Here is a 22,704-nt window from a genome sequence, read left to right as displayed (position 1 = left end):
TTTGTGTCTTACCCTAGCCTCATCTACTGTCCCTTTCTGTTCTGATTATTCCTAGCTTACGGCCTGCTCCAGGCCTTTGGCTCCCTTCTACTTTCCTTCTTCCATCTTTCTTAGTGCTGTCACTTCTTTCAGATTCAATTAGAATGTCTTCTGAACTACTAGAGCTTTTTTCTCCATGGTGGAAGCAGTTTCCCCACAAATACCATTACCTTCTTCTTAGACGTCTGTCCTGGTCACCAGGCATAGTACTTGCCTATGATCACAGCACTTTGGGAGGCTGAGACTGGTTTAAGGCCAGCCTGGGCTACAGAGCGAGATGTTGTCTATACCTTTTCCACTTCAAACCTGGTTTGAATTCTCAAAGCCTCTGTTCAGTGGCAGAAATGTTGGGTCTGAGCCATTCCAGGCCATGCTGTGGGCATAGTCGGAGCCCATCATAGAGAGTCTCCAGCTGCTATGTGGGTAATCCTGCCTATTCGGCAACAACTCAGGCTTAGTACCTCCTCTTTAGGTTAATTGAGAAGGAGTCAGTGCCATGTGGTGGGGAGCATGCCTATAATCCCTATAATGTGAAGGAAGAGTTTGAGTTTGAGGTCAGCTTCAGCTGCAGAGTGGGCCCTGTCTGGAAAGGGTAGTAACGGTAAGAAATACCTTGGTGTCACTTGAACGATGAGGCTGCCCCTGTAGAGCCCTTCAGATATCTTCTGTTGGTACAGCTGTGAGGGTGGCTTTTCATTCCAGCTTTCCTTCAGGCTCCTTGCAGACAGTGTGAATTTTTCCTCAACCTAAGATGTCGGTAGGCTGGGAGCAGCCCTTGCCGAGATTGTGCTCTCAGCTGCTGGCATGGGCTACCTCATTGTTCCCCTGAGAACAATGGACACTTTTTTTTTTGGCCAGAAAGAGGGGTTCATGAAAGGAGCTTTTGGGGGGGCATGCTTGAGAGCTTTGTGGCACGTGAGATGAACTGCAGTTTCTTCCTGCCTCGAGTGGGTGTTCCCTGGTTCTGAATGGACCCCTTGTGAGCATGGCACACCGGGAATGTGGGTTGGCAAAGAAAAGCATCCTTGGGAGTGGGCTGTCAAAATGGTATTTGTCCAGACTTAGCAACTCAAATTCTTACTGAGAATACTGGCTTCTGTTTTATTATTTTTTTCTAAATGACAAGAGCTAGAGCTGAAAGATAAAATGAGAAAGTAAAAATAGACGTCAGGGCTTACGGTAGAAGGGCTGATTGTGGGAAATTTTGAGTGGCTGAAACTATGTTTAGTAGCTCTTTTGGGGAGATGATATTTTTGTTTGTCTTTGTTTTTGGAGACAAGGTTTCTGTGTAGTTTTGGAGCCTGTCCTGGAACTAGCACTGTAGACTAGGCTGGCCTTGAACTCACAGAGATCCAACTGTCTCTGCCTCCTGAGCACTGGGATTAAAGGCGTGCGCCATCACTGTCCAGCTAATTAATTTTTTTTAAAGATCTATTGATGTGTATATGTTCATGCCTGAGTAAACGTGTTTGCCTCACACGTGAACACACCTGCAGAGGCCAGAAGAAGACATAAACTTCCCTGAAACTAGAGTTACAGGCAGTTGTGAACCACTTGTACTCTTAACCACTGAACCATCTCTCCAACTCTAAATAATTTTTAGGGAAGAATAATTAACATCAGATAAAAATTTTATACCTCAAGTGAGAGGGCACTGGCTGGGCTAGAAGTGTGATGTTGTGGTCCTGGTGTCTGTGGAGAAAACAACTATAGTTCTAACAGTCATGTATCTAGAAGTTGGACGAGTGATTATCCTCTGGTTGTTGTGGTTCTGCTTTACTTGGCAGAGGAACAGCCTCATGCCTCTTCTTCCATCCTGGTTTATCACTTCTGATGTCTGACCCTCTGGCCTCAAGCTAGACCTATGTATGACTGACTGTATATAGCTCTGCCTTCCATGTTTATCATTTGCAGAAGGCCACAGGATAAATTTGGGTTATTATTGTAGTTCATGGTACAGACAGGTCAGGTCTGAATGTGAGATGTCCCCAAGGCTCAGACTCCATCAGAGGCATTATTTTCTGTCTCCCTGAGCAAAGAAAACAAAAGGTTATGACTACCTCATTTGGGAGTGGTTCAGGGAGTTTTCTCTGACTCCTTGCAGGTTGACCTGGCTCAGTGGCTTGATTAAGGGAGGGAACTGAAGGTAAGGACCAATGATTACCAGGTCTTAGGAAAGATTATAGGGACCTTGCTTGAGCAGGTGGTGGTATAGGCTTTGATAGGGACCAGGAAAAAAAAACCCACTTGGCATGTCTGTAAGGGAAACACGGAAATGCCCAGATTATACCCCAGGGCTTGATATATACAGAGATACTGTTGGAAGATGCTACCTTAAGACCCAAAGGAGCCACCCCAAGGTTCATTAATATGAAGGAATTGACACCAAGATTTTTTTTTTTGCAAGACTCTTTGCAAACTACTATCAGCAGTGAAAATGCCAGTTCATGTCTGGGTCTGCCTCCCTGCTGCTCCTGCATGGTTTGCCCTGAATGATAGCACTCATGCATTTTTTGGTTCAGAAGGTCATTAAAATTAATTAAGCCCTAGCAAGAGGCTAATTCTTCAGTTTTTGTCCTTTTTGCTGTATTTGACTGGCTTGCTCAGACTGTGAATAAAACCTTTTTGCTGAAGAATAAGTAATGGAAACTCCTACTCAATTGCTCTTTCTCCATGTCTTGAAGGGTATGGGTTGAGAGTAAGTCTTTGGTTATGTTTCTTGACATTTAGTGCGTATTGATACTTCTCTGCTCCATCCTCTTGTCCATCTGTCCTCAAATCCTCAATCCTCTGAGTTCCTTTTTATGTGTAAGAAGGCATAGATAAAGAATCTTACAGTGTAGACTAAAGGGGATCGCCTCCACCCTCCCCCAACACATACACAGAAAATGTTTCTGAGCATAACAGCCCTGGCTGTCCTGGAGCTCACTATGCAGACCAGGCTGGCCTCAAACTCACAGAGATCCGCCTTGCTCTACCTCCTGAGTGCTGGGATTAAAGATATGCACCACCACCCCTGGCTAAGGATCAGAATATTAAATCTGGCATTTCTGGGGGTAAAGAGATGGCTCAGCAGTTAAAATCATTTGCTACCTTGGCAGAGAATCTGGTTTAGTTTCCAGCACTGACATGGTGGTTCACAACCATCTATAGCTGCAGAGAATCCAATACCCTCTTCTGACCTCCTGAGACACCACATGTGCTGCACATGCAAACACACAGGCAAACTACTCAAACACATAAAGTAAAATGATAAATCTAGCTGGGTGGTGGTGGTTCATGCCTTTAAGTCCCAGCACTCAGGAGGTAGAGGTCGGATGGATTTCCGAGTTCAAGGCCAGCTTAGTCCACAGACCAAGTTTCAAGATAGCCAAAGCTACATAGAGAAACACTGTATCGAAAAACTAAAAAAAGTAAATATAAAAGAATTCCGGTAACTCCTTGTGGACATTCCTGGTAGTATTTGAAACTCTGTGGGGCTATCTATGTTTTGTGGTTTTGAATCTCTTCTCTCCTTTTTTTTCTTCCTTGTTTTGCACATATGTGGGAGATTTTCATGCTTGTATATCTGTGCACCAAGTATTTGCAGTCCCTGTGTAGGCCAGAAGAGGGTGTGTTGGATCCTGTAGAAGAGGAGTTATAAAGATGGTTGTGAGCCTCTGCTTGCATGCTGGAAATTGAATACTAGTCCTCTGGAATAGCAGCTAGTGCTCTTAATTGCTGAGTCATCTCCCTAGGCCCTTGATTGTCCCTGTTTTGGGGTAACTTTCTGGTTTTCATCCATGCTGGGCTCTACTTTCATCTAAAATATGTGGTATCCAACTGTTGCTGAACTGAAAAGCTTTATGTAGGGAGCTGAGATGGCTCAGAGGTTAAGAGCACTGCTGCTCTTCTAGAGGTCCTGAGTTCAATTCCCAGCAACTACATGATTGTGAGCCACAATCACCTGTAATGTGATCTGGTGCCCCCTTCTGGTCTGTAGGCACACAAGCAGACAGAACACTGTATACATAATAAATAAATAAATCTTTAAAGAACAAACAAACAAAAAAGCTTTATGTACTTTAAGGTGGACTGTAGCCTAGAGAAATTGGGCTTCCTTTTGTACTTCCTGCCATCTGCAAATGCGCCCACTACCTGCCAAGAATCCTTTCCAAGATGGCTGCTACAAGAGCAGCAGGTCTTGCTTTCACAGTTCCAGGACAGTGTCGGTGTTTGTCGTGGAGGGCCAGGTGACTGGAAATTCCAAGAATTCCGTGGCGGGAACCAGCTTGTCACCCCCAAAAGCATTGTTGCTGCTGTGGAACACTTAACATAGCTCTGATTCCTGCCTCTTGTGGCATGGTGGCCTTTATTTAGTCTTATTGCACAGCTGGTCCAGAGTTTTATTTCCTGTGGTGCTGGGGATAGAACTCATGGTCTCATGTTTACTAGGTAAATTCTTTGTCCCTGAACTACACCCCCTAGTACCATTCTGAGTAAACCCAGAACTCTACAGATAGCCAAAATTTCATGTATAAATGTTTATTTATTCATTTATTTATTTGAAAATTTTATAGAGTACTGTATTTACATTATTCACCCCAGCTTTCCCCTTCCAACCCCTTATATATACCCCTACTCCTCAAATTCATGACTTCCTTAATTATTATTATAATATACATACATGTATATATAAATGCAATCTGCTGAGTTCATTTAGTGAAGTACATACACGTGTTTAGTGCTGCCACTGGGTACTGGATAAACTGCCAGGGTTCATTCCCGGAGAAAACTGATTTTTCCCCTCTTAGAAGCCATTGCCTGTAGCTCATCTAGAGTTGGGACCTTGTGATTTCTCTTTTGGAATATCAGCTAATGTTGCCGTTGTGAAGGTCTTGTTTAGGTGACCATATTATTCAGATTTTATGTGTGTAGCTCCCTGTTGTATATAGACACCATTTGGCAGCAGGTATCACAGTCCTCTTCTTTTTAGACTCTTTCCTACCCTTCCTCCACAACATTACCTGCGCCTTTGGTATAGGGGTTGTGGCTATAGATGTTTCAGTTGGGGACTGGCCCCCATTGTCAGTGTTCTCTGCATTCTGACCAGTTGTGGGTCTCTGCCATGGTCTCTGACTGCTGCAGAAAGAAGTTTCCATAATAAGAAATGAGAACCACACCCATCTGTGGGCATGAGGCTAGATATTTAGAATGCATTTGGGAACTGCACCTGTTTAGGAAGATGGCAGTAATGGGTTCTCATCTAGGCTTCATGATTTTACCCTGTGGGCAGTTGGCTAGGTTTATAATACCAAGCGTGAGTTTTCTCCTATTCTGAGGGCCTTAAGTCCAATTTGATGGCTGTTAGTAACCCCCAAGTTCTACTACTGTTCCTTTGGATACATCTTGCCATGCTGGTTACTTTTGTGGGTTACAGATGGGTGGGACTTAATTGTTTTTTTTTCCGTTGACAACTTGCACAGCACCTTTGGCTACTGTGTGAGCTAGTCTATAGGAAGGGCTCAGTTCTAGCTCAGGTCCTTCAAGTCCTGTGGAGAACACCAGTTTGCGTGTTTGTCTTTAGTTTTGTTTTGTTTTTTGAGACAGTGTCTTACTAGGTAGTGTTGGCTAGCCTAGAACAAGCTTTGTAGACCAGGCTGGCCGCCTTGAACTCATAGAGAGGTGTGCACCATGACACCTGGCTAGGATACCAGTTTTAAACTTAAAAGGTGAATGTTAGTCTTGGGTTCTCACCTAGAGCAAGCTTCCCTCCCCACTCTTAACATCACTTGCTCTGACAAATGAGTCTTGGCCGGCTGGAGAGTCTGAAGAGTCTCTGTCTGGCTGCCTCTGATTCCCTGGCTTTCCCTTGCCTGCCGTGTTTCTGCACCCTTTAAATACTTCCAAGTGTGAATAAGGATCAAGGCCTCACACACTACACTGGGTCCAAAGCCAACTGGGAAGGAGGCCTGGGGAGTGGAGCCTTGGTTTGGTGCTGTTAAGCAGAAGCCTTATTGTTTGCTGGGTCTCCTAACAGTCCATAGGATCAGGTGGGAAGCCAGCACTGGTAGAGCCCCGCATGGATCTGGCCCTATAATTACACTAGGGTAGAATCCTTTCCCTCATCTTACATATTACAGATTCAGGTTGGATAAAGCCTCAGCTTGCCAGGAATTGCTTTATAGATAAGTGGCTCTTGCTTTGATAGGGTAGAATAGATCTTTCTAGGTAGGTGTGTGTGTGTGTGTGTCTGTGTGTGTGTCTGTGTGAGTGAGTGTGAGATGGTACTTATAGAGGTCAGAAAAGGTCAACTGATTGCCAAGAACTGGAGTTTCATGTACTGTGAGCCATCTATCTGATGCTAGGAACTGAACCCAGGTCCTTTGGAAGAACAGCAAATGCTCTTAATCACCAGGCCACCTATCTGTCTGTCTGTCTGTCGGTCCGTCCAGCCATCCCTAGAGGATGTTTCATCCTTAAGCACCTTTGTGATAAGCCAGACCCCAGGACAAATGTCCTCAGGATGGCGTTGCACTAGTAGACTCCGGGGGCTGTGGACAATGTTAGCCCTTCAGACATATTGAACCTTTCCCTAAGTGGCAATGAAAATGCAAAGTTGCCAGCTTACCTGTGACTTAACCAAGTTCCTATAGACATCAGGTGTTTTTGGCCTTTAGGTTAAAATAAATTGTTGCCATTCAAAGTGCTACTTGGACTTTCTAGCATGAAGATGTGCTCTCCCTTCCTGTCTAAGGAACACCCATTACCCAGGACAGTGCCTGCAAGTGGCTTGTCCTTAGCTGGCATCAGCCAGAGTTGTTCCAGGCCTTTTGTTACCCCGCTTTCTGTTTTCCCTGTCTTTCCTGTCTTCACTGTGCTCTAAGTGAGCAGCTGTTTCAGTAGTGGGCATTGGGATGGAGTGGGGTTAGGAAACACTCTCAAGTGGCTAGAATGCCTTGTCCGCATTCAGTTCACCCACTCTCTCTGTTAAGCTCCCCTATTCCCAACAATCACTGTAAACTATCTTATGGTTCTATGACACACCATTTCAGCCTTAAATCTTTACATCATTTACTTTAATTAAAAAGATACTTATTTTATGTGTATGGGTACTATGCCTACGCCTACATGTTTGTCTGTGTACTGTGAGTGTACACAGAAGCCAGAAAAGTGTGTTGAGTCCTTAGAACTGAAGTTGCAAATTATTAAAAGCTACCATATGGGATAAAAATTGAACCTGGGTCCTCAGGAAGAGCAGCCAGTGCTCTTAACTACTGAGCCATTGCTCTAGCTCCTGATTTTTACCTTTTAACTGATTAGTTTATTTTACAAAGTAAGACTGTCCAACCTTTGCTTTTTTGGTGCTTATATAACTACTATTATATATAACATAATGAATTGAAAAAAAATTTAGGCTTAGACTTCATTTAAAGCACTTATTTATTGTTGGAGCTTAGGTTTGATTCCCAGCACCCACATGCTGGCTAACAGCCACCTGTAACTCCAGTTCCAAGGGATCCAACATCCTTTTCTGGCCTCATCAGGCACTGCCTGCAGATGGCTCAAGGCTTATATGCAGGCAAAACACCTCAGTTGATATCCCTGGGGAGGACTGCTATTTCTGAAGGTAAATGGAGAAACAGTGAATTTGGGGAGAGAAGACGTAGAGGGGAAAATGGGAGGGAGGGGAGACAACTGTCAGGTCAGGATGTCAGAAGAAATTTAAAAAATTTTTTTTTAATTTTAAAAAAAGAACTAGATGAGTTTAGGTAAATATACATAGTGTTTTTCATGGATTAGAAAGCAGTCATGTTTATGGAGATCATCCCCACTAGTGCTGTCTCTCATAATGTCAGTTGGCTTCTTAGATGTTTTGTTGAAGGAAACAAGTCTGTTTGAACCAGTTTGAAGGGTAGAAATTAAGTTTAAAAAAATCTCTGGTGTAATGTGTCCTGGTTATAAAGCTTATGTGTGAACATTCAGGTTCCTGGGTTTTTGACAGGAAGAAGACCTAGGCAACCAATGGGGTGCCCAGGAGGCATGGCTTTAACTCCTTTTCCATAGGTCTGGGTTAAGAAGCTATGACCACCGGGCGATGGTGGCACAAACCATTAATCCTAGCACTTGGGAAGCACAGGTAGATGGATCTCTGTGAGTTCAAGGCCAGCCTGGTCTACAGAGCGAGTTCTAGGACAGGCACCAAAGCTATACAGAGAAACCCTGTCTTGAAAAGACAGAAAAGAAGAAGAGAAAAAGAAGTTATGGCCTTAAATTAGGAACAGTCCCTGAGTGGTGAAGATGTGCCCTCTGTGGGCCATTGTGACTCTGGACTTGTGGCAGGGCCTTGAGTCAGAGCAAAGAATGAGTGACCTTTCTTACATCAGGGGCAGGAGTATGTGTTTCACAAAACTGAGTGGGGCCGAAGATGGGGCCTAGGCAAGAAACAAGAGTTAATTTCTCTCTTGTCAGCTGATAGGCGTTCTCTGTTGAAATTCCTTTGGGTGCTCTGAGTATTTCCATTTATGTCACGATGGAGAGAGACTTGCACTCTGAAAGAAGTTTGAACGATTCTTTGGGGGATAATAATAAGGCATTGAGCTCCTTAGTTCTCTTCTGAGTCGAGGGCTTCTGCTGTGTGTTTCTTTTCATACCGGACTCACTCTGAAACCTCTACTGTAGAGACTTGAGAGGATCCCCCCACTTCTGGGTTTCATGTTCTTTACATTAAATCAGACTCATTATGTATCCGCATACCCAGTTTATTCAGTACTGGAGATGAAGCCCAGGACTAGGAGCAGTCTAGGCTATCAACTGAGCGCATTCCTAAGACCAGAGATTCTTTGAGATTGCTTTGGCAGACCATGTTCTAGAATAGTTGATTTTAGTCCTCAGTTCTTCTTCAGAAGTGGGGTTAATTTAGACAATCATGTGTCTTAGGATTTTTATTGCTGTGAAGAGACACCATGACTGTGACAACTATTGTGAAGTAAAACATTTAATTGGGGTGGCTCACTTACAGTTTCAGAGGCTCAGTCCATTACCATCATGGTGAGCATGGCAGCATACAGGCAGACGAAATGCTGAAATGGTAGCTGAGGATTCTACATCTTGCAGGCAGCAGGAAGTGAACTGAGACACTGGCTGGTATCCTGAGCATAGGAAACCTCAAAGCCCACCCCCTAGAGTGACACACTTCTTTCAGCAAGGCCATATCCACTCCAACAAAGCTACACCTCCTAATAGTACAACTCCCTATGAGATTATGGGGGCCAATTACATTCAAACTACCATGTTACACTATTTTATAAAAAAAATCTGTTCCCCATCCTAGTGCATTAAGTGATGATTGTAAAATAAGTCATGCTAGAGTGTTGACTTTCCTTATCTCCAGAATTATGTGCACTGCGGTTGTGTGTAGGCAAGGTACTCTAAGCTAGGCATGTGACCTGAGCAGAAACGTGTGTCTGAAGAGTAGTGGAGGGATTGGAAAGGGTGTTTCAGGGGGAATAAGAGTACAACCTGGAGTACAGGTAAGAGCAGGCAAGTTGGTAGTAGGTTATATCACTTTCATGAATGTCCACCACAATCAATCAATCTTTCTTTCTTTCTTTCTTTCTTTCTTTCTTTCTTTCTTTCTTTCTTTCTTTCTTTCTTTCTTTCTTTCTTTCTTTCTTTTTTTGAGACAGGGTTTCTCTGTGGCTTTGGAGCCTGTCCTGGAACTAGCTCTGTAGACCAGGCTGGTCTCGAACTCACAGAGATCCGCCTGCCTCTGCCTCCCGAGTGCTGGGATTAAAGGCGTGCACCACCATCGCCCGGCTCAATCTTTATTTTTTAAATTACATGTTTTCACTGGTTTTATTCGTGTATCTGTATGTTTGCTTGCATGAATTCATTGCACCACATGTGGTGTAGCTGCTAGAGGAGGCCAGAGGGAGCTAGAGCTCACAGCTGTGTGTAGAGAAGTTACAGTTACAGATGCTCAATGTGGGTGCTGGAACAAAACCCCAGTCCTCTGTTATCCTAACTGCTGAGCCATCACCTCTCTAGCCTTGTTTGTTTTTAGATATAGGGTCTCAAACGTACGCCAGACTGACCTTCAGCTCATTCCTCCTACTTCAGCGTCCTGAGTTCTGGAATTAGAGCTGTGCAGTATTCCCAGTCATTCCCAGTCAAAGTCTATACGTTGTTAAGGTCCATGGCATCCTAACCTGTGTGTATGAATGTGTCCCCAGTGCATAGCCCATCTGATAGCCCCAGTATTCTGTGCCATGTAACAGGGCATTATTACTCTCCTTTGGAGGTGATGAGTTGGATTTCCCATCAGGAATTGTAAATTATTCCTTCCCTCCTGTCACATAACTCAGATTAGGCCAGTTTTACTATAGTGATGTGATCATTTTAGGTCATGCAACAATGATAGCATTTATAGCTCACACTTGTTTCTTTTAGGTGTCTGCAGCAGGGAAGGAGGCTTTACCGTCTTGGCTACATTGGGACCCACACAGTCACACCTTGGAAGGCCTCCCTCTTGACACCGATAAAGGTGTACATTACATCTCAGTGAGTGCTGCACGGCTGGGAGCCAATGGGAGCCATGTCCCCCAGACTTCCAGTGTGTTCTCTATCGAGGTCTACCCTGAAGACCACAATGAACCACAATCTATACGGGCAGCCTCATCAGACCCTGGTGAAATAGTGTCCTCTGCCTGTGCTGCCGATGAGCCAGTGACTGTCCTTACAGTGATACTGGATGCTGACCTTACCAAGATGACCCCAAAGCAAAGGATTGATCTCCTGAACAGAATGCAGAGCTTCTCAGAAGTAGAACTTCACAACATGAAGTTGGTACCTGTAGTGAATAATAGACTATTTGACATGTCAGCCTTCATGGCTGGCCCAGGAAATGCAAAAAAAGTAGTAGAGAATGGGGCTCTGCTCTCCTGGAAGCTAGGCTGCTCCTTGAACCAAAATAGTGTGCCTGACATTCGTGGTGTAGAAACCCCTGCTAGGGAGGGTGCTATGTCTGCCCAACTTGGTTATCCTGTGGTGGGTTGGCACATTGCCAATAAAAAGCCAACTCTTCCCAAACGAATCCGGAGGCAGATCCATGCTACACCTACACCTGTTACTGCCATTGGACCCCCAACCACGGCCATCCAGGAGCCACCGTCCAGGATAGTGCCTACCCCCACATCTCCAGCCATTGCACCTCCAACAGAGACCATGGCTCCGCCTGTTAGGGATCCCGTTCCTGGGAAGCCCACAGTCACCATTCGGACTCGAGGTGCCATTATTCAGACTCCAACCCTGGGCCCTATCCAGCCTACTCGGGTATCCGAAGCTGGCACCACAGTTCCTGGCCAGATTCGGCCAACACTGACCATTCCTGGCTATGTAGAGCCTACAGCAGTTGTTACTCCTCCAGCAACCACCACCAAGAAGCCACGAGTATCCACGCCAAAACCAGTAACGCCTTCAACTGATTCCTCAACTGCCACGACTCGAAGGCCAACCAAAAAACCACGTACACCCCGACCAGTACCCCGAGTTACCACCAAAGCACCTATCACCAGATTGGAGACGGCTTCCCCACCTACTCGTATCCGCACCACCACCAGTGGAGTGCCCCGTGGTGGAGAACCTAACCAGCGACCAGAACTCAAGAACCACATTGACAGGGTAGATGCTTGGGTGGGTACCTACTTTGAGGTGAAAATTCCATCAGATACCTTCTACGACAATGAGGATACCACTACTGACAAGCTTAAGCTGACCCTGAAGCTGCGAGAGCAGCAACTGGTAGGCGAGAAGTCCTGGGTTCAGTTCAACAGCAACAGCCAGCTCATGTATGGCCTACCTGATAGCAGCCATGTGGGAAAGCACGAGTATTTCATGCATGCCACAGACAAAGGGGGTCTTTCTGCTGTGGACGCCTTCGAGATCCATGTTCACAAGCGCCCACAAGGGGACAAGGCTCCTGCACGGTTCAAGGCCAAGTTTGCCGGTGACCCAGCACCAGTGGTGAATGACATCCACAAGAAAATTGCTTTGGTAAAGAAGCTAGCTTTTGCCTTTGGGGACCGAAACTGCAGCACTGTCACCCTTCAGAACATCACCCGTGGCTCTATTGTGGTGGAATGGACCAACAACACATTGCCCCTGGAGCCCTGCCCCAAGGAGCAGATCATAGGGCTGAGCCGCAGGATTGCTGATGAAAACGGGAAACCTCGGCCTGCCTTCTCCAATGCTCTGGAGCCTGACTTTAAGGCTGTGAGTATTGCCGTGACAGGGTCTGGCAGTTGTCGGCACCTACAATTTATCCCTGTGGCACCACCCTCTCCTGGAACCTCAGCAGCACCAGCCACAGAGGCTCCAGACAGGGACCCTGAGAAGAGCAGTGAGGATGATGTTTACCTGCACACAGTCATTCCAGCTGTTGTGGTTGCAGCCATCCTGCTCATTGCTGGAATCATTGCTATGATCTGCTATCGCAAGAAGCGGAAGGGCAAGCTGACCCTTGAGGACCAGGCCACCTTTATTAAGAAGGGGGTGCCCATCATCTTTGCCGATGAGCTTGATGACTCCAAGCCCCCGCCCTCTTCCAGCATGCCACTCATCTTGCAGGAAGAGAAGGCTCCCCTCCCACCTCCTGAGTACCCCAACCAGAGTGTGCCCGAGACCACTCCTCTGAACCAGGACACTGTGGGAGAGTACACACCTCTGCGGGATGAGGATCCTAATGCACCTCCCTACCAGCCGCCCCCGCCCTTCACGGCTCCCATGGAGGGCAAGGGTTCCCGTCCCAAGAACATGACCCCATACCGATCACCCCCTCCGTATGTCCCCCCTTAACCCACAAGCGCCTGGGTGGAGGCAGGGGTAGGGCAGGGGCCTGGAGACAACTTGGTGTTGTCTGTAGAGACCGGTGGCCCACAGACCATTGCCCACCGGTAGCCAACACCTGACCTAGCACACACTGACACACAGGGCCTGGACAAGCCCGCCCTCTCTGGTCCTCCCAAACCCCAAAGCTGCTGGAGAGACTTTGGGGACTTTTTTATTTTTATTTTTTGCCTAACAGCTTTTTGTTTGTTCATAGAAAATTCTTCGCTGCGTTTTTGATGGCTGGCTCTGAAAGCACTGTTTGAGTAGAGGTAGAAGGAGGGAGCGAGGAACCGTGAATGAACTCGCAGGCAGTGCTGGGTGGCCCCCAGCTCTCTGCATTTTGCCTTTAACACTAACTGTACTGTTTTTTTCTATTCACGTGTGTCTAGCTGCAGGATGTAACATGGAAAACAGTAGCTAAAGATTAAATTCAAAGGACTTTCAGAAGTTAAGGTTAAGTTTTTACATTTAATCTGCTGTTTACCTAAACTTGTACGTATAATTTTTGGGTGGGTATGGGGAATTGCTTTGCTAAAAATAAGCTCCCAGGGTGTTTCAAACTTAGAGAAGACCAAGGGACAGTATTTTTTATCAAAGGAATCCTATTTTTTCACACTATGTCAACTTGGTTGCTCTGACACCCCAGAGTCTGACTGAGGGCCTCCTGGTCCTGGCTCTGGTGCCAGGGCCCTGGTGCTGGGTTTGCTCTCCCGCTGTTGCCAGGGGCTGGAAGCTGGAGGGGCCTCTTGGGCCATGGACATCCTGACCTCTACCCCATGCACGCTAGTGGCCTACCACTGAGGGGGTCATCATTTCTGTGGAAAAGGGACTCCAAGAGGCATTGGTGGCTGTGGCCCCCAACCTAGGTGCTCCAGGATGGGCCAGCTGCTCGTAGGGGCACCTGGGAAGGTCGAAGGACTCGACCACATCAACCTTTTTTTCCCCTCTTCTCTGTGGGTTTTTGTTTTGTTTTTCTTTTTTTCTTCCCTCTTAAAAGGAATATCATGGTCTTTGAAACACTCAGTGGGGGACATTTTGGTGAAGATGCAATATTTTTATGTCATGTGATGCTCTTTCCTCACTTGACCTTGGCCACTTTGTCCCAACAGTCCACAGCTCCACCCCATGCACCCATCCCCTCTTCTCTGGCACTCCAGTCCTGGGCCTTGGGCCTGAACAACTGGAAAAGGTCTGCGGCTGGGGAGGAGTGCCAGCAATAGTTCATAGTAGAAGTCTGTGGGCTCTCAAAGCTAATTTTTTACTAAAGTTTTTATACAGCCTCAAATTGTTTTATTAAAAAAAAGATTAAAAACTGGTGATGCTTAACAGCAGTTTGTACAAGCTCCTAGTGTTGACTCCATGGACTGATGGCTCTGCTCATTTTGACTCCCCCTTTCTTTTCCTAATGGGTTAAATTCTGGACTACACAGAGGCTTCCTTTGCCTTTTTTTAGCAGAACACCGTCCATCCGTCTGCATCTCTGTCCCGTGACTCAGGGGCACCCACTCTGCTTTGATTCTCCTCCTTTGGAAGAAACCATTTTGAGCATGCCTTTTCTTGATGTCTGAGTTATTTCGGGTACCTTTTAGGGAGGAATGCCTTTTGCAATAATGTATCCCTTCCCTGATCAAGGGTGGGTGGGTGGACCCAGGCTCCCTTTGCACACGGAGCAGTAATTTCTAAGCCATATCGACAGTTTAGCAGAGGGTATGCTGTCTCAGGAGGGGAAGGCTGGTAGGAGGGATGTACTATTTCCAAAGGGTGGTTCCTCCTGCGTTCTCCACAGAGCCTGCCCTTCCTGCTCAGCTCCCAGCAGGGTTCTTTACAGTGAGCAGTGCCCCATGGGGGAGTCTGCAGATGAATGCTTCATGGATGGCTGGTGAATGGGCCTTGTGCCTCCAAGCTCTGGTCCAAGCTGGAGTTTGCCTGATTTCCCAGAGTCAGGAGCAGGAATCTAGCCTGATGAAATTATTTCTGGTGACCTCATCAAAAATAAATAATAAGTAAATCCCAGTATTCCAGGTAAAGGCTTTGGAAAGCCTTCCAGATAGCTCTGTTGCTCTTAGCAACCCCACCATTGGGCATTGCCTTGTAGAGAGGAGGCTGGCCCAGAGTGGCCTGTTGTCATAGCAACTGGAGGCAATGGGGCAGTGAACAGAATAACAACAGCAACAATGCCTTTGCAGGCAGCCTCCTCCCTGAGCCCTGAGCTGGTGATGGCCATTGGACTCTGAGACAGAGAGCCAATCTCACATTCAAGTGTTCACCAACCACTGATGTGTTTTTATTTCCTTCTATATGATTTTAAGATGTGTTTTCTGCATTCTGTATAGAAACATATCAAACTAAATAAAAGCAGTGTCTTTATTACAATGCGTTGCCTCTGACTATGTGTTTACCTGGTCTCTTCAGGTTCCTGGGAATGAATGGTAGGAGGGAATCGTATGTCAAATCGCATGAAAAAGAATGACTGTCAGTCCAGCCGCCTTCATAGAAGCTCTAGCGTTTCTGTACCATGGAAAGGCTGGGTTTGTGCTCCAGAACTTTGCTACTGTGTGAGCTCCTATTAGCACACCTCCTGCCTTTGAGCCAGTTAAGGCTCATCTTGATCTTGTTTCTTCATTTCCAAGGGTAGGGTGAGACTGGGTGGAGAGGAGGAAGATGGGGAGGGGAGGGTTCCTGCCTCAGAAGGGGCAGCTCTGGGCTGATCTTCTTCAGGCTGACCCTGAAGATTGGGTTGGAGGTATGCTGACAAGCTCTACTCCAGCTTCTACCCCAAGCTACCTGTAGGCCTGGGGTTGGCTGGTAATTAGCCAGGGTAGTTAACCCTAAGTGCATGTCCAGATATAGACAGGCTGTTGGTGTAGACTGAGCATACTCAGGACCCAGGAGAGGGTGGGTGTGTTTTCCTGGGACAGTGCTAGCATGTGGGAATTGGAGATACAGCGGTTGTTGCTAGAGGGCCATTGGTTACAGAAAAACTGGTGCCTCTCCTGGCTTATCTCTACCAGCTCACCATCAGATTTGCACACACTTTCCCTGATGGTTCAACCATGGTCAGAATTAGGACCTAAATGTATAGCCTGTTGAAAGTGCCCAGATAGAGCCAGTCTGGGCACAAAGGCCTTGTCTCAAGTCAGGCATGGCGGGGCACACCTGTAACCCAGTATTGGCAGGCAGTGCTTAGAGGATGAGCCAGCTACTTTGTAAGCTTTGTCCAAATACCCTGTCTTGTCTTCAAAGACGTCCCTCAGTCTTCTAGGCCTGGCAGCAAGAACTCAGGAAATTACCCTACAGTTGCTCAGTTAAGCTGACCCTCAGAAAGCTCAGCTTAATGTCTTAACTCGAGCAGAAAGAAGAGGAGCTGCAGGCTGCAGATAGATGCTTGTCCCTGCCTCCTTTGCAGGAAGTTGTGATTAGCTGTTGAGCCTGTAGTTGTCTGCTTCCCAACACTCCCCAGCCAAGTTCCTGGATTTTTTTTTTTCCGTGATGGAGGTGAGCTCGCCTATGTCTTCTGAGCCAGACAAAAAGTGGCAGAAGGGAATAGGGGTAGAGAGAAGGGGACTCATAGGAACCTGCTTTTCTACTTGATTTGGCTCAGGGCCATTTCCTGGGGATCCAGTATGGCTTTCCAGTGTGGTGATGAGGTAAGGATGTTGCTGTCTCCAGGAGGCTCTAGGATGCGGAGTGAACTAGGGAATGGAGTTGTCCTGCAAAAAAAGACATCAAAGTAGAGGAATCTGAACTCTTAGCAATCTTGGGTAAAGACACTGCCTTGAGAGCCACGATCCCTGGGCCAGTCATGTGACTAAGGCTGTTGGCTAGAGAACCTTGTGGATTTAGGGATTGTGGCTAGCTTGACCTGGAGGTTCCACACTACTTGCCAAGATGTAACTTCTAGCTGGGGTCTTCTCATGTTCCAAACAAATGAGCTCGGAGAAGCTCTTCCCTGCTTCCTGTCAAGGATAGAAGGCCCATCTCTAGTGCCAGTCTTTCGGGCTAAGTTTCAGTCTCTCAGTATTGCTCTCTGAAAAGCTTAAATCAGCCCAGCACATGCCTGTAATCCTGGCATGTGTGAAGAGGCATTAGGAGCAGGAGTTTAAGGACAGCCTTGGCTACATGATACTTTGTGCTAAGAAAACAAGAAACCGGGCTGGAGAGCATTAAAGGCTCTGCTCACAACCAAAACCAGAAAACCTGATGTGGCACACACCTTGTAATCCAGCATTCAGGAGTCAGAGGCAGATGGATCTCTGAGGTCCAACCAAGGCTACATAGCAAGATCTTGTCTCAAAAGATGGGGGTAAATGGGGAGCAGGAGAGATGGATGGCTCCGCAGTAAAGAGCACTTACTCATCCTGAGAACTTAAATTCAATGTCTAGCACCCACATACGGTGGCTCACCATGTCCTGGATGCCCTCTTCTGGTCTTTACAGGCACTTACACACAGCATACACTTAGCATAGACACACATACATACACAAGTAAAAAGTCTTTAAACATAAAAGGAAAAGATGTCAGGTATAGTGGTGCACACAGTTAACCCCAGCACTTTGGAGGCCAAGGCAGATGGCCAGCTGGAGTTACCTAGTAAGATCCTATCTTGAAAATAAGAAAAACCCTAGTGCATGAACTGGCTCTCTAGAGCCCGTTCTCTATGGAGGGACACCTTGCTCAGCCTAGACACTGGTGGGAAGGGTCTTGGTCCTGCCTCAAGTGGTGCGACAGACTTTGTTGACTCCCCGTGGGAGGCCTCACCCTCTGAAGAGTGGATGGGGGGTGGAGTGGGTGGAGGGGAGGGAGAGGGAATTAGGATTGGTATATAAAATAATAAAAGATTGTTTAAAAATATAAACAAAAAAAACAACAGAAAGCCGAGCAGTGGTGGCAGACACCTTTAATCCCAGCAGAGGCTTAATCAGGAGGCAGAAACAGGCAAATCTCTGAGTTTGAGGCCAGCATGGTTTACAGAGTGAGTTCCAGAACAGCCAGGACTGTTACACAGAGAAAACTTGTCTCTGAAAATCAAAGCAAGAAGAAAGAAAAATGACTCGCTTCACTTTCTAGACCACTCTGATGCATGGTGGCTGAGGCCCAAAGAAGGCAGGGAAGTTGGCCAAACCTTCGGAACTAGTGTACCGCAGGTTCCAGCCCCAAGTGTAACCCTAACACCATTCTTCGTTCGTATTGTAGAAGAACAAGGGTTTGAATAAGTCCCCTAATGAGAAATGGTCCTCTCACTTCTTTATGAAGACTCTAGAAGATGCAGAGGGGTGCCCATGTGCTGGGCCTCCCAGTTTGCTGAAGGTGACTCAAATCTCAGTTGAGACCACGTCTCTAGAGGATTCTGTAAAGCCCACTCTTCTAGGCAGGTTCAGTGCTAGCATTAGGTCTCAACTTTTGGTAGTGGCTCCACAAGCCTACCAAGGGAGCCCAGCACGGAGTGGGTCACGCCAGTCCCCAAAGAGGCGCAATGTCGCCCGACTTCCAGGAGGTGGCGCGGTAAGACTGAGCGGTCAGGAGTGGGCGGGGCTGTGGCTGGGGTTACGAATGCTGCAAGCACAGGGAAGTCGGGCTGTGGGAGGAAATGCCATTTAGAGAGGGAAGAACTGAACTGTTCAAACCAGCTGGGAGGGGAGCTCTTCCCCACCGCCGGATGTGGGCAGGACTGGAGCACAGAGGAGGGCGGAGCCGAGTCCGCGCGTGGTGCCCAGGCTTTACTACCCTGCAGGATACAGGCAAGTGCATCTGGTATTCACGTGCAGCATCCTCCCTGCTAAGGGAAGAATCTGCAGTGGAATGGGCGTGGCAAGTTTGGGCCCTGGCTTTCCGCTGGCTTCCGCTCTAGGGTTCCGGCCCGTAAAGTTTGAATTCTGGTGTATTAGCGACTTGGAAATCTGTATCTACCCTTTCTAGGGAGATGGCTTAGTGCGTAAAGGTTCTTGCCTGAATTTGATCCCATGATCCTTGTGTTGGAAAGAGAACCGACTCCTGCAAGTTCTCAGATGCAAACTAACAAATAAATGGGGGGGGGGGAAGAGTCCATCTTTTGCCTGCTCATCTCTCCTAGCCCTCTCTTTTAGACCTCGTGTCCCCATGGAGTCTAACTTCCACGACATGGGTTCGTTGGATTCTTCGTCTCTCCTTTCTTGAATCTGAGAGCATCCGAGCCTGACAGGGTACTATGGAATCTGGGAGAGTCTGGGCCAGCGACTAGGCACATCTGGTTGTGCTATTGGGGTTCTCTTAGTCTGTATTCCTGGGAAAAGGACACCACATGAGAAACAAACGGGGATGGGACAACTGGTGACTCATTCTCTAAGTGGGTTCTGGAGCCTGGGTGCGCTGAAACCCCAGAGAATGCAGCTGCTAGCCAGTGGTGATGGTGCACACCTTTAATCCCAGCATTTAAGAGGCAGAGGCAGGTGGATCTTCGAGTTCGAGGCCAGCCTGGTCTACAGAGTGAGTCCAGAACAACCAGGGCTACACAGAGAAACCCTGTCTCGAAAACAAAAACAAATCAAAAAATTGTACAGCTCTGTGATCTCTAGTTGGCAAGGAAGGCTGTTGTCTTCTGTCCACAGAAGAAGGGTAGTTTAGTCTCAGGATATACAGGGTAAAGCCTATGTTTGGAGCCGGCCGAAATGGGGACAAGTTCTGGCCAGGCCAGCCTTCCTTTGCAGTGACTTACCTAGTGCTCCAGGGTCACCCCTACTTCCATTAGAACAGCAGTTCTTCCTAAAGCTTCGGCCCTTGAATACACTCCCTCATGTTGTGGTGACCCCAGCCATAAAATTGTTTTCGTTGTCACTTCATAACTAATTTTGCTACTGTTGTGAATTGTGGTGTAAATATATGATATGCAAGGGTTGCAGCCCACCCACAGGCTGAGAATCTCTGCCTTTAAAAACCTTTCTTGTTAAAAAGGAGAAACGTGGGGCAAGGAGCTGGTCCAATCAGTGACACCAGGAGGTGGGTGGACCTCTAAGAGATGAGAATGATTTATCTCTAGACCTGTCTCTGGCTTGTGTGGATGAACTCACCCTCAGGGAACCCAGGTTGAGGTGGGCAGGGAACTGGCCATAGGGGATTCGGAAATGGATGCTATCCTCTGCTGGAAAGAGGGGCGGAGACTTATCCTGTAGTGTGTGGGGTGGGGGAGGTGTTGGGGACGAGAGGAGGACACTGTTTTCCATGTCCAATGCAGTGGGCAGAGTGAGGGCTGGGGTTGCAGCTCAGTGGGTACAGTGTTTGTCCTGGGCTCCACCCCGGCACCACATAGACCAGATGTGCTGAACGCCTATGTTCCCAGCCCTGCAGAGGTGACCACAGGGAAAGTTCCAGGTTACCCTGCTGCGTAAGTGGTGCACATCTTTAATCCCAGCACTCAGGAGGCAGAGACAGGTGGAGCTCTGTGACTTCGAGGCCAGCCAGGGCTACATATTGAGACCCTATGTCCAAAAGAGAACAAAATTGAGATGAAAAGAATTACAGTGCAAATGGGAGTTTGAGGAAGCGCTGACTGATTCCCTGGGCTCTGACGCTGTAACCATTGTTCCCCTCACCCCTACTATGCACCCTAAGGCAGCACACTCCTGGAACTCCAGCCTCCTCAGAGAGACCCTGGCTCAGGGCTGCCTAGGAGAGCAATGCACACACCTGAGGGGTCCCAAGAAGATGCTTGAGCAGAGCTGGCAGTGGGAAGGGGTGAGCCTGTGGAATTAGTGTTAACACGAACGGGGAAGGCAGTGCAGTGGCACACTTGGCCTTTCTCTTCATAGCAGATGGAGTCTGTCCTTTGCCCAGCTTTGCGTGGAATTCTGTCTGCCCTGTCAGCTCTTTGTCAGAAAGACTGCCTTCCCAGAAAGCTGATGCTCACAAGCAGGCCTCCCGGCTGGAGGGGTTACCACCACAGAAATAGCAGTGGTTGCCCAGATGTTGCCCGAATGATACCTGCTCCTCTCCAGCCCAGGTATCTCCTCCACCCAGGGAAGTGTATCCTCAGCCAACCCTGCTGTCCCAGTGTGGCGCCCGCCGTCACTGTCTGGTCTGGTGATGCCATGGTTATATCACTACTGTAGGTAGGGACAGTGGTCAGCACTGAGGGCCAGGAACCAAGTGCTCTGGGCTTGGGGCCTGGTTTGATCAGCAGACTGGGAAGGCCAGACTTGGAAATCACAAGCTGAAATGAAGATATAGTGGGGTTCAACAGTCTTGAACCTAACTCAGAAGGTATCAGTCACATTTAACTGACTGAAATCATTCATCCTGGCAGAGACCTAGGGCATCCTTGCCATGAAGGTCTTACAATCTGTCTTCTTGCTCCCGGGGTTTGGTTTTGCTGTCAGCGACTTTAATCCTTGCTGTATTCTGTCTATCTGTCTTGGAAGACAGGAGTTCTTTTGGCAGTTCCTGGGAGTTTGCCTCAGTAAAGATGACAGGGCATTCCGACCATTCTGATTAGACTCCGGTGGAACTTAGGAAGAGGACTTTATACTAGAGCCATGGCCCCTGTGGTGAAAAGTAATTCCCAGTAATGTTCTTGGGTTTGAAGTAGGAAAGTGGAAGGGAGGCGAGGGGGGCAGAGACCTCCTGAAAGACTTCCCTGAAGACACACAGAAGTATGTGAAAGAGAGGCCACCAAGCATGCTGTCTCTTCTCCTGAAATGAGCCACGTCTCAACTTCTCTTGTCTCAGGAGATGGCATGAGGACATAACTTGGAATGAAGGTAGGAGATGAACCCTACATAGAGATAGGGGTTCTGGGGAGAAAACTCAAAACAGAGACTCAGGCCAGGCATTTTCTGTAGTTTAATAGTAAAGATTTCTATGTCTGTCTTTCAACACAACTCCTCAAAGACTGGTCCCATGGGCCTCTGGGGCCTGGCATTGAGGAGTGGGGTAGGCGCTGGAGGAAGGTGGCAGATTAATAAGATAGGCAGAGCCAGCCTGGAGGCCCGCCTGGGGGCGGGGTGCAGAGGGGCCAGGAGAGCAGCGTGTTTTGACTTGGATGCTTACAGCTTCTAGAAACCACAGCTTCATTATTTTTTCTTGTCATAACAAGCCTTCGAAAGTATACAGCTCTAGCAGCACTGGGGCTTCATTAGCCTTCTTGGGAACCGTGTGCTGGACGCTGGGGTTGTGCTGGTGGCAAACACTTTTTGATGACTTTTTCAACTGCCTCTTCATAGTACAAGTAAGATTTGCACACTGCAAGCCCGGTGGTGGTGGCACACACCTTTAATCCCAGCACTTGGGAGGCAGAGGCAGGTGGATGGATCTCTGTGAGTTCGAGGCCAGCCTGGTCTGTTGAAATAGGAGCTGCGGGGCCGTGTCCCCAGCACCCCAGCTGCCTGCTAGCTTATGCCCAAAATAACAACACACAAACTGTATTAATTTAAACACTGCTCGACCCATTTCTATCTAGCCTCTTCTAGGCTAATTCTCACATATTAATTTAGCCCATTTCTAATCATCTGTGTAAGCACCCCAAGGTGCGCTTACCAGGAAGATTCTAGCCTACGACCATCCTGGGTTGGAGGAGCTTCATTGCGTGCATCTGCCCGGGAGAGCGGAGCATGCCTCTCTGTCTGAGGCGTCTGGCTCTGAGAGGAGCTGCATTACTTCTGACCTCACTTCCTCTTCCTCCCAGCATTCTCTTCTGTTTACTCCACCCACCTATGTTCTAACCAATAAAATGGGCAAAGTCAGTTTCTTTATTAGCCAATGACCTTCCTCCATCACTGGTCTACAGAGCTGGCTCCAAAATTACATAGAGAACCCCTGTCTTGAAAAAC

General features: G+C 47.5%; 1 protein-coding gene across 11 annotated transcripts in view; it reads left to right on the top strand.

Annotated features, from left to right (window-relative positions):
- Window positions 1-15,279, top strand: part of Dag1 (dystroglycan 1) — a 66,809-nt gene extending 51,530 nt beyond the window's left edge. For all 11 annotated transcript variants that reach the window (XM_050139187.1, XM_050139191.1, XM_050139194.1 and 8 more), the window contains one exon: window positions 10,471-15,279. In XM_050139187.1, coding sequence (XP_049995144.1) covers window positions 10,471-12,873 — 2,403 coding nt within the window. In that variant the 3' untranslated portion in view covers window positions 12,874-15,279. The remainder of the gene's footprint in view (window positions 1-10,470) is intronic.
- Window positions 15,280-22,704: the final 7,425 nt, after the last annotated feature.

This window comes from Alexandromys fortis, unplaced genomic scaffold, assembly GCF_014885135.2.
Source record: "Alexandromys fortis isolate MF-2015 unplaced genomic scaffold, M_Fortis_MF-2015_v1.1 scaffold_36, whole genome shotgun sequence".
Classification (NCBI taxonomy): domain Eukaryota; kingdom Metazoa; phylum Chordata; class Mammalia; order Rodentia; family Cricetidae; genus Alexandromys; species Alexandromys fortis.
Note: the sequence above shows the minus strand (reverse complement) of the source record. Positions and strands in the feature narration are given on the sequence as shown.